We start from the raw sequence: 14,281 nt of genomic DNA, 5'->3' as shown, positions 1-14,281 counted from the left end.
AGGGCGCTGCGGCCCCGGCATGGCACGGACAGGTAGGGACAGCTCCGGCCTGGGGGGGCTCTGGGATGTGGCCAAGGAAAGCTGTGCCTGGTCAGGGCTGGTGCCAGCGACAGAACTGCTCGGAGCTGGAGGCTGGGCTGGGGACCCCCAAAAACTCCCTTTGGGCTGAGTCAGCATATGTTTAGGAGCCTTTAATCTTTGCTTGCTGCTTCTTTTGCAAATCTGGTGATCAGGGATCAGACTGTGTCAGCTGACCGGCGTCTGGCGCTGGCAGGGATGTGTTCACACCTTCAGGGGTCATTTTCTAGCACCCCTCTGGGGGCTGGGGATGAATCAAATTGCTGGGTGAGAAAGGAGAAAACATGAAGCCGCCTGTTGCAATTTCCTGCCCCAGATTACAGAGGAACAAACAGAGCTGGGGCTCTCCCTGGTCACGCTGATACATCTGGCTTTGCTGTCTGCAACTCCGCATTTGTAGTTCCTGCAGGCATTTCCTGCTCGGTCAGGAGCGGGAGCCTGGAGCGAGGCAGGGCAGGCAGAGCCTCGGGAGGCTCCCTGGGCGGGCAGGGTGGCACAGGTGGCACAGGTGGCACAGGTGCACTCCTGGCGTTTGGCTGCTGGCCTGAGCGCTGTCCCAGCCGTGGCTCAGTGGCCAGGCGGGAGCAGGAGGGACGAGGGCAGTGCCCCGTCCCCAAGGGGTGGCTCTGCAGGGCTCAGCCTGCCCCAGCCACCCCTCCAGTCTGGGCCTGTAAGAGCTGAAATGAGGGATGTGGGACTCCAGGTGTCTCTTCAAAATGCAGTTTATTCTATTTAAGAGGTTACAGCAGTCCAGGGTCGTGGGTGACAGAGCTGTGCCCACAGCTGTCAGCTCCAGCTGCAGGCAGGCCTGGACACCCTTTGGTTTTGGTTACATTGCATTATAGACTTTTCTTTGCTTAGCATTTAATACAGTAGAGCCAATCTATACCTTAACTTTTACCTATAGCCTATCATAACTACTATAATTACTATATTTATGTTACTATTCTCCAATCACTAAAAAATAGTACATTACAGTTTAAGCTAGAAGTTGTTCTTCAGTTTTCTTGCAGTGGAAAATTCTGAGACCTTTTTTCTCCTTGCAACTTTGCTGCCTTGTTTGCCTGTGCTATTTTTCTGCTTGGTAAAAACATCTTCTTGTTTGAGGTGAGTTTATCCTTTGCTCTAAGCCATAAAAACCCCTTCTAACTAACTTTGCCTCCTTAGTTATCCAGTAAGACTGGCTCAGCAATTATTTTCTTCTATATCAAAATTTGCTTCCATCTCTATTCTTTCATCAGATTCTACATTTAAAAATCTTTCTGCTAAGCACACATATCTGTGAGACTTTCTTGTCAAACTTTCATCCTTCCCAACATGGGGCACAGTGCTCCCCTCAGCTGCCATTCACCGTTTCTCCTCCAGTTTTCAGGCTGTTCACCATGAGCGTGGCTGTGCTCCTGTTGCTGGGGCTGCAGGTGGCTGCAGAGGGCAGGAGGAACAGATGTTTCTTCAACCGCACCCAGGAGATCTGTGTGTGCTACAACCTGTCCGAGGAGACGGCTGGCAGCATCATCCAGTGCCTGCCAGCTCCTGTGGTGGAGTTCTGGGGTGGGGATCTGCAGAAATACGCAGACTTCCCCATCGGGGACCTGGATGACTCCATCATTGACACTCTGGGCTCCCTTATCATCCAGAAAATCATTATTGGAAATGTCCTGGTACCTGAGGTGCTCCTGGCCCGTGTGCTGAGGTTCTTCTCCTACACCCACGTGCGGGAGCTGGCCTTTGACAGCTGCATTTTCCAGGGCACGGGCGACTGGAGTGACATGGATGGGCAGGACTTGCCCATCCTGTCCCTGAGCTTCCACAACGTGACCTGTGCCCCTCTGACGGGCCATGAGCCGGCCTTCTCCAGCCTGGGCAGGTGGCTGGGGACCCTGGAGCAGCTGGCTGTCACCAGCTCCCGTGTCACCAGCCTGCCCTGTGCCATCGGGAGGCTGCTCAGAGCCCTGCACTCCCTGAGCCTGGCACACAACAGCCTCGGGGACGGGAGCCTGGCCCCTGCCTTCTGCCAGGGAGCTTTCCCTCAGCTCCAGCAGCTCAGTCTGCACCACAACAACCTCAGCTCCTACCAGGGCGTGTGTGAGGGCGTGGGGCTGCTGCCACAGCTCCAGCACCTGGATCTCAGCTACAACGAGCTCAGGGCAGAACCATCCTCCTCCTGCCAGTGGCCACCATCCCTCCTGCACTTCAACCTGTCCAACACTGGCTTGGATGAAGTGCCAGCCCCGCTGCCTCCCCACCTCCAGGTGCTGGACATGAGCCACAACCACCTCCACGCTGTAGACATCTCCCTCAGCTCCATGAGGAAACTCTTCCTGAACCAAAACCTGCTGCAGGCCGTGCCCTCCATCAGGAATTACCCCATGCTGGACACCCTCCACCTGGACAACAACTCCATTTCGGAGCTGCCCAGGGCTGAGGTGAAGTTCCTGGGGCGCCTGCAGGACGTGGCTGTGGCTGGGACCCCCTTCAGCTGCTCCTGCTCCGGGGCCGGGGGGCTGCAGGCGCTGGCAGCCATGGGGCACCTGGGCCAGGGCTGGCCCGGGGACTACAGGTGCCACTCCCCAGAGCAGTACCAGGGCTGGCAGGTGGCACAGGTGCCCGTGTCCGTGCTGCACTGTGACCCTGCCGCCGTGGTGGCCCCGCTCTGCGTGGCCCTGGCCCTGCTGGCTGGGGCTGGGGCCGTGTGTCTGGCCAGGAGCAGGGCCTGCCGCAGAGCCTGACGGGCGCCGAGACCCTGCCCGGCAGTGCTGTGCCCAGAGGGGCTCCTGGGCAGGCCCTCAGCTCCTGTTCTGCTGAGGGGCTGAGGGGCTCCCTGGTGGAGCAGAGCTGTCCATGGGGTTTTCCTGCTGTGCCTCTGTCATAGCAGAGCCCCTGCATGGGGAATAATGAACGTTGACTCCATGATTGCAGAAGGCTGATCAATCACTTTATTCTACTGTATGAAACTACACTAGTAAGAAAAACCCCATTGCCCTTGCAGACAGTCTGATACAGCTTTGGTCTAACTGGTCAATTAATCCAAACACCATCACCAGTGGCCAATTAAGGATTGGTAAACAACCTCCGTAACACGTTCCACATGTGCAAAACAACAGGTGCAGCAAGTGGAGATAAGGATTGTTTCTTATCTTTTTTCTGAGCTTTCTCACAGCTTCCTAGGAAAATCCTACAGGATCTTTTTTCTGAGCTGTTCAGAGAGCTGTGTCTGTCTGTGTTCAGGGAGCTGTGTCTGTCTGTGTTCACAGGATATGTGATTAGCACATGCCTGTGCCCAGCAGGTCCTGGGGCACCCCTCACCTCAGTCCTGTGCCATCTCCCACTGGGGATGTCCCTGTGGCCAAGTCCAGCTCCCCAAGCCCAGCACGCCCCCCTGTCCCTGCCATGTCACCTGGCCTGGACAAGCTCAGCTCCATCAGATCTCACTGGCAGCACTCAGGCATCCCCAGCCCTGCTGGGCTCTGCTGGTGCCTGCCCTGAGCTCCCCACACGTTTCAGCCCCTCCAGTCCAGGCATCCTTGGAGCCTCCATGGCCCCTGGGCTGATCTTCCCTCTCCTCACCCTGAATGTCAGGTTTGGCAGGATGCTGCTTGGCTGCTCTCATGCCTAAGGGAAAAACCAAAAACCCATGAAAACCAGGAAAATGACTAAATTAAACACCCTGTGCACAAATGCTAATGGGCTGGAGCAGCTCCTTACACCTCGACCTGAAGCACTGGAGGATGGGTCCAAGTGGGACCTTGAGGAGGTGCAACCAGAAGCTTTTTAAGTGATTAAAAAGGAAATTAATTTGTTCTGGGTTATTCAGAGAATCTCTCATAGTAAGGAGAAAATGGATTATTGGGATGCAGGACTGGGGAGTATTCAAAGGAAAGGGGTGGGTGGGGAAGGGACAGGCTTGGGGAAAAGGGGATGGGGGAGAATCATAGAATCACAGGGCAGTTTCAGTTGAAAGGAACCTTAAAGCTCATCTCATTCCCACCCCCTGCCATGGCAGGGACACCTCCCACTGTCCCAGGCTGCTCCAAGCCCTGTCCAACCTGGCCTTGGGCACTGCCAGGGATCCAGGGGCAGCCCCAGCTGCTCTGGGCACCCTGAGCCAGGGCCTGCCCACCCTCCCAGGGAGGAATTCCTTCCCAATATCCCATCCAGCCCTGCCTCTGGCAGTGGGAAGCCATCCCCCCTGTCCTGTCACTCTGTGTCCTGGGGCTGGTGGCAGGCAGTGCTCACCTGGCCAGCCCTGCTCCTCTCCCCAGGGCCCGTCCTGCCTCTGCATTAAACCCTGTGCCTGGGTGTTCCCTGTGTCCCTCCCTGTCTCTGTTTGGGCACAGGTACACCTGACCTGAGGGCAAACACAGCCTGGGCTGCCTGGGGGTGGGGGAAGCACCAAGGCTGGAGCTGGGGAGCTCCTTAACAGGGCAGGGGGTCCAGGTGTGGGTCAGGAGGGACTGGGGGTGTGCCCTGCCCGGGTGGAGGGGCTGTGGAGCTGTGCCAGCAGCCCTGGGCAGCCCCAGGGAGGCTGGGCAGTGCCCTGGGCAGCCCCAGGGAGGATGGGCAGTGCCCTGGGCTGTGGGAGGGGGGCTCAGGGTGTTGGGGAAGGCTCTGCTGGTGTTAACCAGGGTGCACAACAGGGTGTCCCTGCACCTGGGGAGTGCTGGGCTGGCTGGACATGGAACAGGGAGCAGCAGCTGCTGCTGATGGATGAGAAACAGAAATCAATCTCTGTCTCCTGAATCCTGGGCTTTGCTGTGCCTTGGGAGCACCGACATGGGGACAGCTGCCTGGACAGGGCCAGACCCTGCCCCAGAGCAGGAGGGGGTGTGTGACCCTTCCCACCAGTGCTGGGGAGGCTCACAGGACCCTCCAAGTGCTCTTGGAGTCCCAGCCTGGGCTCCCCTCTGGAGCAGGGCTTTCCCCCAGCATTATCCCACTGTGGCTGTGCCCAGCCAAGGGCAGAGAACCCCTCCCAGCCCTGTGCCCTGCTCTGACCCAGGGCTCCACCCTGCCTAGGGGTTTCCTTCTGGCCTCCTGCAACTCCCCAAGCCCCAGCATGTCCCTGCTGTCCCTGCCATGTGAGCTGCCTGCTGCTGATGGAGCCCCCAGTGCTGCTCCATCTGTGCCCAGCTGGCATCAGGCTCACGCCCGAGGCACAGCTGAGGGACTTTTGGGGGGCAGGGGCGTTGGTCTTACAGGGCAGAGGGACTCGTGTGCATCTGCTCCTCCTGCTCCTGCCCACAGCAGGGCAGGGGCTGCCCTGGGCCCTCTCTCCTGGTGCCCACCTGTGGTGGTGTTCACAGGGGTCTTAGGATGAGAGAAGAGATGAGGATCTGATTCCATGTTTCAGAAGGCTCGATTTATTATTTTATTATATATATTATATTAAAACTATACTAATAGAATAGAAGAAAGGATCTCATCAGAAGGCTGGCTAAGAATAGAAAAGGAATGAAATGATAACAAAGGTTTGTGTCTCAGACAGAGAGTCCAAGCCAGCTGACTGTGATTGGCCATTAATTAGAAACAACCACATGAAACCAATCACAGATGCACCTGTTGCATTCCACAGCAGCAAATAACCATTGTTTACATTTTGTTCCTGAGGCCTCTCAGCTTCTCAGGAGGAAAAATCCTAAGGAAAGGATTTTTCAGAAAATATCATAGCTACACCCACCATCTGCACTGTGGGGACCCTCAGCGCTGGCATTTCCTTCTGTGCTCCCTTGCTATGGCTGCTCTCCAGTGGTTCTGTGCTTTGTGGTCACTTGGGACACCCTGTATGGCAGCCCAGGGTCCCTCATGTCCCAGGCATGGCTGAGATGTCCCTCTTGGAGCTGGGAGCACCCCAGTGGTGTGAGTGGCACCACCTGCCCTCTGTGGCCCCGCTGATCCTTGGCCAGCAGGCTCAGCCCTGCAGCAGGGTGTCTCCAGGCTGGCTCTGGCTCTGGCTCTGCCCACATCCATCAATAATGCAGGAGAACCAGATGCCCAGGTAACCCCATCCCTGCCCTGGCCAGGCAGCAGCTCAGGGGCTCTGCTGCCACACTGCCCATGGAGCAGGTGAGTGCTGTGCTGGGGCACAGCCCAGCTTGGCTTGCAGGGATCTGCCAGGGGTCTCCTCCAGCTCCTGCTGCTGCTGAGTGTGTGGCTCCTTCCCCCTCTGTGCCTGCAGGCTGAGCAGGATGTCAGCGTGCGAGCAGCCCTGGGACTGCAGCAGGCAGCAGGTAGAGCTCAGGGCACCCCAGAGCCCTCAGCTGGACACCAGGGAACAAGGGACAGGCTGGCATCACGGCTGTGGTGGCACTGGGACACCAGGGAACAAGGGGACAGGCTGGCACCACAGCTGTGGTGGCACTGGGACATCAGGGAACAAGGGGACAGGCTGGCATCACGGCTGTGCTGGCACTGGGACCAAGCTGGTGTGGGCAGTGCTGACCGGCACAGGGTGTCCTCCCCATCCTGGTGGCTCCGAGTCATCCTGGGAGGGCTCAGGAATGGGGTGAAGCTCTGGGATGTGGCTCCAGGTGCAGGGGGGGAGGACAGGGCTGGGATGGGGGGTGACCCCCCACACCATGCCACCCTCGGTGTTTGCAGGGCCAGGACAAAGCTGGCTGGATGGCAGCAAGGACGCCCTACAGCTCCTGCTGGCTGGGAAGGAGCCCCAGGTGAGAGCTGCAGGCAGGGACAGCCGGGGTACCAGGGTCCCTGGGGCACCAGGAGGGAGCAGGGCTCTGTGCCACCCCCTGGGACACCCCTGATGGGAGCTGAGGCCCTGGGCTGACCCTGCCCTACCCCCCTATGGGCCCCTCCCTTGTAGGGACTCCTGGGGGCTCCTGGGGGAGGGGAGGGGGTCTCTCCTCAGCCCTGCCCATGCCAGGCCCTCTGTGCCACCCCTGCCATCTCCATCCCAGCGTGCCCAGTCCCTCTGCCCTGCCCTGGTCATGCTGGCATAGGGGAAAGCTGAGCATTATCCCTCTCCTCACACCAGCAGAGCTCCCTGACTGTCGATGGGGTTTTCCACATGGATGCAGGACAGGTACCCCGAGCCCCAGGTCCTCCCTGAACCCCAACCCCAGCCACATAGGCCATGCCATGCTGTGCCATACTGGCTGTGCCATGCTGTGCCATGCTGTGCCACACTGGCTGTGCCATGCTGTGCCATGCTGGATATGTCTCTCCTACAGGAGAAGGTCCTGGATCTGGCAAGGCCCCAGCTGGCCCTGGTTCCCCTTGGCTACAGCGTGTCCCTGCTGCTGTGGGACCCCCATGGCCCTGGGACACAGCTGCCCTTCCAGAGTGTCATCTGGCAGGTGAGGGCACAAGGGACAGCTGGCAGGGAGAGGGGACAGCACAATGTGCAGTGCTGGGCTCCTGGGTCACCCAGCAGAGCCCAAGTCCCACCGGGGCAGGGCTGGGATCCAGCCATGGGTCTGGGAACCAGCAGCTCCCATCTGGTCCACAGGTGATTGACACCATCTTCCAGGAACTGGAGGCCTTGGGGGATGACACTCAGAGCCTGCAGATGGTCAGCCTGGTCCAGGTAGAGCAGGAGCAGGGCAGGATGGCCTGGCATGAGGGTCCCATTCCCTCTCTGCCACTGCCCAGCCCCTGCTGTGCCATGAGCACATCTTGCCCTGTGCTGGCACGCAGTCCCCCTCAATCAGAGGGTGACCAGGGACTGGAGACCTTTGGATCCCAGGTGTTCTCACCACTTTCCAGGACATTCCAGATGTGGGAAGCCTTAGCTGCCCACAGAGCACCTCCTGGGCTCCAGCAGCATGGTGGGACCAGATCACCCTCTAACCCCTTCCTGCTCCCACCACAGCTGGGCTCTCCAGGCCAGTCACTGCTCCAGTGTGGCCTTGAGTGGCACAGGAGTGATGCCAGCTCCTGCCCCTGGGCTGGCTCCTGCCCTTTGGCTCTGGGATGCTGCCAGGGCCTGATAAGCTCCACACAGGGCTCGGGTGTTCCCAGGGCTCTGCCCTTCCCTGGTGCCAGGGATGGAAAGCTGGGAGTTACCCCACAATGAGCTTCCTCAACCCTCACCTGTGCATGGCCACAAGCAGTCTGGGCCCCTGGTGAGTGTGGGGTGCCAGCAGCCCCTTTTCCTGCCCCTGCCTGATGCAGCCCCCTCATTCCAGGTCAGCAGCCAGGACAAAGCCTGGGACCTGCTCTGTCCCGACGGCCGAGCCCTGCAGGTGGTGGATGTGGCACCCCTGGGCCTGTAGGTACCTGATGCCCCAGGGCTGAGCATGGCTCCTGGGGGTGGTACCCCACCATCAGGGTGGGCTGGGCAGGGAGCATGGTGCCCAGCCTCAGCATGGCAGGGTGTTCCTCAGTGAGTCCAGGGCATGGGTGTGACCCTCCTCACTTGGTCCTGTCTCCCTCTGCTTCCAGGATGGTGGAGGAGGTGACAGAAGTGGCTGTGCCCGATGCCCAGGCTGCCATCAGTGCCTATGCCAGGGGGCTGGGTGCCCTCCCAGCCCTGTTCCAGGGGTGTGCTCAGCATTCCCTCACAGACAGGCACTCCGCTGTGCAGGGGTGAGGGATTTGGCCCAGATCCCACAGGTTGGGAGGGGCTGGGCCATGGGGTGCTGGGCTGGCTCTGCTGCAGCCCCAGTCCCACAGCAGCCCCTCCCTCCCCCCAGGGCTGGCAGCCTCTTCACTCTCACCGTGGAGCGGGAGCTGGGGGGTGGCAGGCGCCAGCGCTCGGCCCTCAGGATCCTGCAGGCCCCAGGGGCCAGCGGGCCCTGCCCCAGGCTGTACGTACAGGGCTGAGCTCTGCTCCCCCTCCAGCACTCCCTGTGCCTGCTGAGGGCCAGGGAATTCCATCCCTGCAGGTGAAGCAGGAGGGACACCCCAGTGGGAGCCGTGGCTGGGGGCCAAGGGGGTGTCACTGCTCCTTGGGGATGTGGGCTTGGGGATACGTGGGGCCAACACATCCTTGGGTCCCTGCCTGGCCTGGTAAGAGCCAGCCCTCTCCTGGGGTGTCCCCTCACATGCAGGGAGTGCAGGGAACCTGGAGCTGTCTGCCTGCCCTGGATCGTGGAGCGGCTGCTGGAGGGGCACAGCCTGACCTTCCTGCTGCTGTGTGTGTCACTGCCAGGTAGCCCCTGGGACTAGGACACACTCTGGGTGCCCCCTCCCTGAGGATTCCCCCCATCCTGCCCCACACCTGGCACTCAGTCCCTGCTGCTGCCCGGGGAGGGGACACCTGCAGTCACTGGAAGCTGGACACAGCTCCATTCATCTCCATGGCACCCCCTGTGCTGGGGGCCCCCATGGCCCCTGCCCAGGGCTTGCTGTTCTCCCAGACACCTCCAGAGAGGAGATCCTGGGAGCTCTGGGACTGGCTGAGAGGGTGAAGGGGCTGGCCAAGACCATCTCTGCCACACTCTGGGACCCTGAGGAGGAGATTGCGGCGCGCCGCAGGGAGATCCGAGGGCTGCGCATGGAACTGCTGGCTGGGCCTGCCCACCCTGAGCAGAGGAGAGCTGTGGCCCAGCTGAGGAGAGCCCTGAGGGAGCTGCAGGTGGGGAATGCCCCTGGATCCACGGGACTGGCATGGCCCTCGTTCACTGGGCTGGGTAAGGTGCAGGCTCCTCACCCATCCTGGTGTCAAGGCCCTTGTCCAGCACTGAGGGCAGGGCTGAAGCTGCCCCAGGGGAGAGATGTGTCCATGGAGCCATGCCAGGCCTGGAGCTCTGAAACACCCCAATAAGTTCCTCTTTTCCAGGTGCTGAAGTGTCAAAGGTGGGAGAAAAAGCAGGCAGTGGCCAAGGTGCTCGGGACAAGTGAGATGCACCAGCCCAGCGCTGAGGTAGGCAGAGATCAGGCCAGGCCCCCTCACCCAGGGACAGTCTGGTGCAGGAAAAGCCCTGAATCCCAGCTGTGTCCCTTCTCTGACAGGAGCAGGTCTCTGCAGGGAATACAGCTCCAGGCCAGCAGCCTGGGACCCAGACACCCCTGGAGCCAGCAGAGCCGGAGCGTGGGGCCAGGCGTGCATCCCGCAAATGGGTGGAGGACATGTGGGCACAGAGCATGGCTGGACACGGTGGGAAGGGCCTCACTCTCCACCTGAACGTCCTTCTTCAGCCCCCCATGTCACACTCATCCTCCTCCCCTGTCCCCATACTGCAGGACAGGCTGACAGCAGAAGCCAGGGAGGGGACAGCCGAGCTCTGGCCAGCGCAGGGCAGGGGCTGCTGGAGGAGCCATCCCAGAGCAAGGTGTCACAGCCACGGCCATGGCCTGGGTGTGACAGTGTGAGTGGGAGCCTGCAGGGTCCCTGCCCAGGGCCAGCTCTGCTGCCAGCACTGGCTCCTGGTGCCACCCGAGCCCCTCTGCTCTCCTGCAGGCAGGGAGCCGGTGCCAGCCGTGCCCATCCCTGGAGGTGCAGCGGGCCCTGGCCAGGGCACAGCGGCAGCGGCTGCGGGCTCAGCACTGCCGGCAGCGCCAGCGAGAGCTCGGGGCCGGCTCTGCGCCGGCCCGGGAGCACAGCGGGGAGGTGAGCACAGGCAGAGCCCAGCACTGCGAGCTCCTGCCTCTCCTCCCCTGGCACTGCTCTGCCAAGCGCAGCCCAAGGGAGCAGGCACACCCCGGAGCTGCCCTGACCGTGTCCCTGTCCCCGCAGTGGGACACAGAGCGCTGGCAGCGGGAGGTGACCGCGCTGGGCCTGAGCCTGGAGGCAGCGCTGCGGGAGCGGGAGGCGGCCGAGTGGGAGCTGGAGGCTCTGCTGCTCAATCACCAGCAGGAGATGCAGGGCTGCAGACAGCACCTGCTGCAGGTGGGCAGGCAGGGCTGGGGACACCTCTCCCGGCTGTGCAGGGCTGTGCCAGACCGGCCCGGGCATCCCCAGGTGCTCCGGGACCAGCAGCGCCTGGCGGAGGAGCAGCGGGCGGCCCTGGAGTGCCGGCACCGGGAGCTGCTGCAGGAGGCGCTGCGGGAACTCGCCGAGCACAACCAGCGCCTGCGGGACACCCCACGGGCAGGCACGGCCGATGGCACCTCACAGACCCCCTGAGGCACCGCCGGGGCGTGGGGACAGCTGGCCTGGCAGCACTGGGTCCCTGCACCGAGCCACCTGCCATGCCAGGAGACTGGGCAGCCCCAGGCACAGGAGTTATCCCAAGCCTCTGGCTGTGCTCCCGAGGGAAAACCTGCTCTGTGCTGGGAAGCTGCCTGTGGGAGCACAGCTCAGCCTGCTGGGAGGGATGCCAGCCCCACTGGAGCCACAGAATAAAGTGGGGGCCCCTCAGGCGTGAGTGTTGTCAGGCTCAGACACACCCCTGGTCCCCAAATCTGCCCCAAGAGGCACAGCCATCCCTCAGGGTGGGCAGACACAGGACAGACACATGGATGCTGTTGAACTGCAGCTTTAATACCCTGGGTAGCCTCTGCCTGCCAGAGACTTGGTACAAATTTGGGGGGCATCCCCCTTTTGGGGAGCAGGTGAAGGTTCCCACATGCCCCAGTCCCTGGCAGCTCTGCAGACAGTGCCAGGAAGGGGAAACGGGGCCTGAGGACAGCAGGGCTCCAGGCAGGGTTAGCCTGGAAAAACGTGGAGGTGGGAGAGGCCCAGGGAAGCAGCACCAGGAATGGCAGGGATCAAGCAGCATCCATGGGAGCTGAAACAGCACCAGTCCCATGCTGGGCTGGCAGGAGGCACTGCCAGGGCACTCCCCAGGCCACTGTGGTGTGGGGAAGCAGCTTGAGGACAAGGGACACAGAGTCCCAGAATCATTTATGTGGGAAAAGACCTCTGGGATCACGGAGTCAAACCTGTAACTGAACATCACCCTGTCACCTAGACCATGGCATTCAGTGCCATGCCCAGTCCTTAAACACCTCCAGTGATGGTGACTGCACCACCTTGCTGGGCAGCCCCTGCCAATATTTCATCACCCCTTCTGTGAAGAAATCACTCCTAAGGTCCAACCTGAGCCTCCCCTGGCACATCTTGAGACTATGAGACATGCACAAGGGGTTCAGGACCCCCCTAAGGCTGGGCATGCCTGATCTGGAATGGGAACCTGGCTGGACTGGAGCAGGGCAGTTTCCCTGTGGAAGCAGGGGCAGGGTGCTCTCCCCCGCAGCATTCCTTGGGGTATCCTTGGAGCTGTGCAGGCTCCCACCAGGAATGATTCCAGCCCTGAGGAAGGGCTGGGGCTGCCCAGATACGTGGGAGGAAGGCAGTGACTACGTGACTCCATAGTACAGGTGCACAGCCAGACCAATGCATGCCACGGCCACGAAGAAAAGGAGGGTGAGCTGCAGGTTGAAGAGGGCAACAGAGAGGAGAGCATTGACCAGGATGGAGCAGGAGATGATGAAGAGCCTGGTGATGTTGCTGCTGTGCTTCATCACCACGGACATGATGAGGCCATTCAGAGCCTGACTGAGCACAACCAGCAGCACCCACGGGGAGAAGCCCTCCAGGAACCCGCCCTCCATGCCAGTCCACACAGAGCCCATCAGGTTGAGCAGCACCCCAAAGAAGTAGAGGAAGATGTTCTGCAGGCCGAGGGGCAGCGCCTGGCTTTTCAGGATGGCTTCGGTGTAGACAGCAGAGAGGCCGGAGATGAGGCAGTACACGGAGAGCAGCAGCAGCCCCACGGGGGTGACGTGCAGGCGCGTCCCTGGGGTGTCCCCGTGTCCCCGCAGCCCCCCGCAGCTGTAGGTGACACCGGCGGCCAGCAGCAGCAGCAGGGCCAGCCAGCGGCGCAGGCCCAGGCGCCGCCGCAGCAGGAGGCTGTAGAGCAGCGCCGTGCTGACGATCTTCAGGTTACTGAGCACCTGGAAGGTGCTGGGGTCCATGAAGAGCTGCATGTGCACCACCAGGTTGTTGTTGGCAGCGTAGAGCAGGGCGGAGAGGGCGAAGGGCGCGGCGTGACGCCAGGACAGCGCCGCCGGCAGCGGCTCCCGCGGCCCCGGCAGCAGCGACAGCACCGACAGCAACAGCTTGGTCAGCTCCACCAGCACCACCACGGACGTGGAACTGAAAGGGATGGCCCCGTCCACCTTGCACAGGGTCAGGAGCGGGGCGTGGGAGCCGTAGATGGCCACAGAGAGCAGCAGCATCAGTGCCCACAGCCCCCTGTGGAGCAGCCTGTTGGCAGAGCCAGCAGCGTTCCCAAACACCCCCATCTCGGGTGAGAGCCAGCAGTGAGCTGCTGTCAGCAGAGAGGGCACACAGACTCTCACCCTGCAACACGGAAGAGACCAAATACCAAGAATTTAATGAGCCTGATTCAAGCAGGATGTTCCCTGCAACACTGGTGATGCAGCAGGTGAGCAGGGTGCTGTCTCTGGTTAGGAGGAGAACTACAAGCCTTCCTGAGAAGCCACACAAAGCACATTGCCAGGGCACACAGGTGACCAGGCACAGCAGCCCCTCAGTTCACAGGGAAAGGTAAGGGGAAAAGGCAGCTAGCAGCCCCTCAGTGCTCTCAAGCTGCTGTGGGTTAGTGCAGTGATCACTGCTGCCATGATGCCCAACAAACAGCCATCACCAGCCCCCTGACGTGTGGCAGTGGTGTGGTTCAAAACCCTTTTCCAGGGAAAAGAAGGGTGCAGGTTATGTGCCTCCCAGAGCCCTAGGGGTGCTCTGTGCCTGCTACCTAAGGAGCACGGTTCCTGCAGTCCCTGCTGCCTCCGGCCTCCTCCTCGCTAGTCCCGACCTTTTTTCAGTGAATTCACATAGTCCCGAATCGTCTTCTCAACGTTGGGCACGGCATAGTTCTGGGCGGCATAAATCCCGGTGCAGGTGCCGGCCACGAAGCCCAGGACGGCGGAGAAGCGGAGCTTGGCCACCAGGTATCCCGCCAGGAAACCTTTGAGCAAGGGCGATGCCAGCAGCGATCCGTCCTGAGGGGAGAGCGCAGTGAGGCGGCATCGGGGAGGGGGCGACACAGGACATATCCCAGGGGTGAGTTTTTACCCTGGGATTTGTTTTTCCCCCCACCAGTCCCGCTCAGAGGTGGCGGTGGGCCCGCCCTCAGCCCGCACGTTACCTGCCCCACGCCGGCCTGCACCTCGTCCTCCACCCTGCGCTGCAGGCTCTCCAGCTGCCCCTTCAGGAAGGCGAGGTCCTTCAGCTTAGGCAGCGAGTCCTGCGGGAGACACGGAGGTGATTCCCGCCCCCGTCCCGCGGGAGGAAGCGGCGCGGCCTCCCCGCAGCCCCGGCGGCCCCTCAGCCCCG

The 14,281-nt window shown here is 61.3% G+C and overlaps 3 protein-coding genes across 3 annotated transcripts in view; 1 reads left to right on the top strand and 2 right to left on the bottom strand.

The window, feature by feature from the left end:
- The first annotated feature begins 6 nt into the window (after positions 1–6).
- On the top strand, positions 7–3,249 carry CD14 (CD14 molecule). The gene is made up of 2 exons (XM_005425376.2): positions 7–32; positions 1,444–3,249. Exons 1-2 carry the CDS (start codon positions 20–22, stop codon positions 2,805–2,807), a joined length of 1,377 nt encoding a protein of 458 aa, XP_005425433.2. The 5' UTR covers positions 7–19; the 3' UTR covers positions 2,808–3,249.
- An 8,191-nt stretch (positions 3,250–11,440) lies between these two features.
- On the bottom strand, positions 11,441–13,264 carry SLC35A4 (solute carrier family 35 member A4). Its single transcript, XM_005425375.2, has one exon. The coding sequence runs from the start codon at positions 13,225–13,227 to the stop codon at positions 12,280–12,282; it is 948 nt and encodes a 315-aa protein (XP_005425432.1). The 5' UTR covers positions 13,228–13,264; the 3' UTR covers positions 11,441–12,279.
- Positions 13,265–13,300: 36 nt separating this feature from the next.
- The window catches only part of LOC102032788 (SLC35A4 upstream open reading frame protein-like), a 1,206-nt gene continuing 225 nt past the window's right edge, over positions 13,301–14,281 (bottom strand). The window contains exons 2-3 of the mRNA XM_031060582.1: positions 14,094–14,271; positions 13,301–13,947 (exon numbers count right to left, since the gene is read on the bottom strand). Coding sequence (XP_030916442.1) covers positions 13,750–13,947; positions 14,094–14,271 — 376 coding nt within the window. The 3' untranslated portion in view covers positions 13,301–13,749. The remainder of the gene's footprint in view (positions 13,948–14,093; positions 14,272–14,281) is intronic.

This window comes from Geospiza fortis, unplaced genomic scaffold (genome assembly GCF_000277835.1).
Source record: "Geospiza fortis unplaced genomic scaffold, GeoFor_1.0 scaffold413, whole genome shotgun sequence".
NCBI lineage: Eukaryota > Metazoa > Chordata > Aves > Passeriformes > Thraupidae > Geospiza > Geospiza fortis.
Note: the sequence above shows the minus strand (reverse complement) of the source record. Positions and strands in the feature narration are given on the sequence as shown.

Bases quoted from the DNA above. Each gene is read 5' to 3' on its own strand.
- SLC35A4 (XM_005425375.2), bottom strand. From the start codon at position 13,227: ATGGGGGTGTTTGGGAACGCTGCTGGCTCTGCCAACAGGCTGCTCCAC.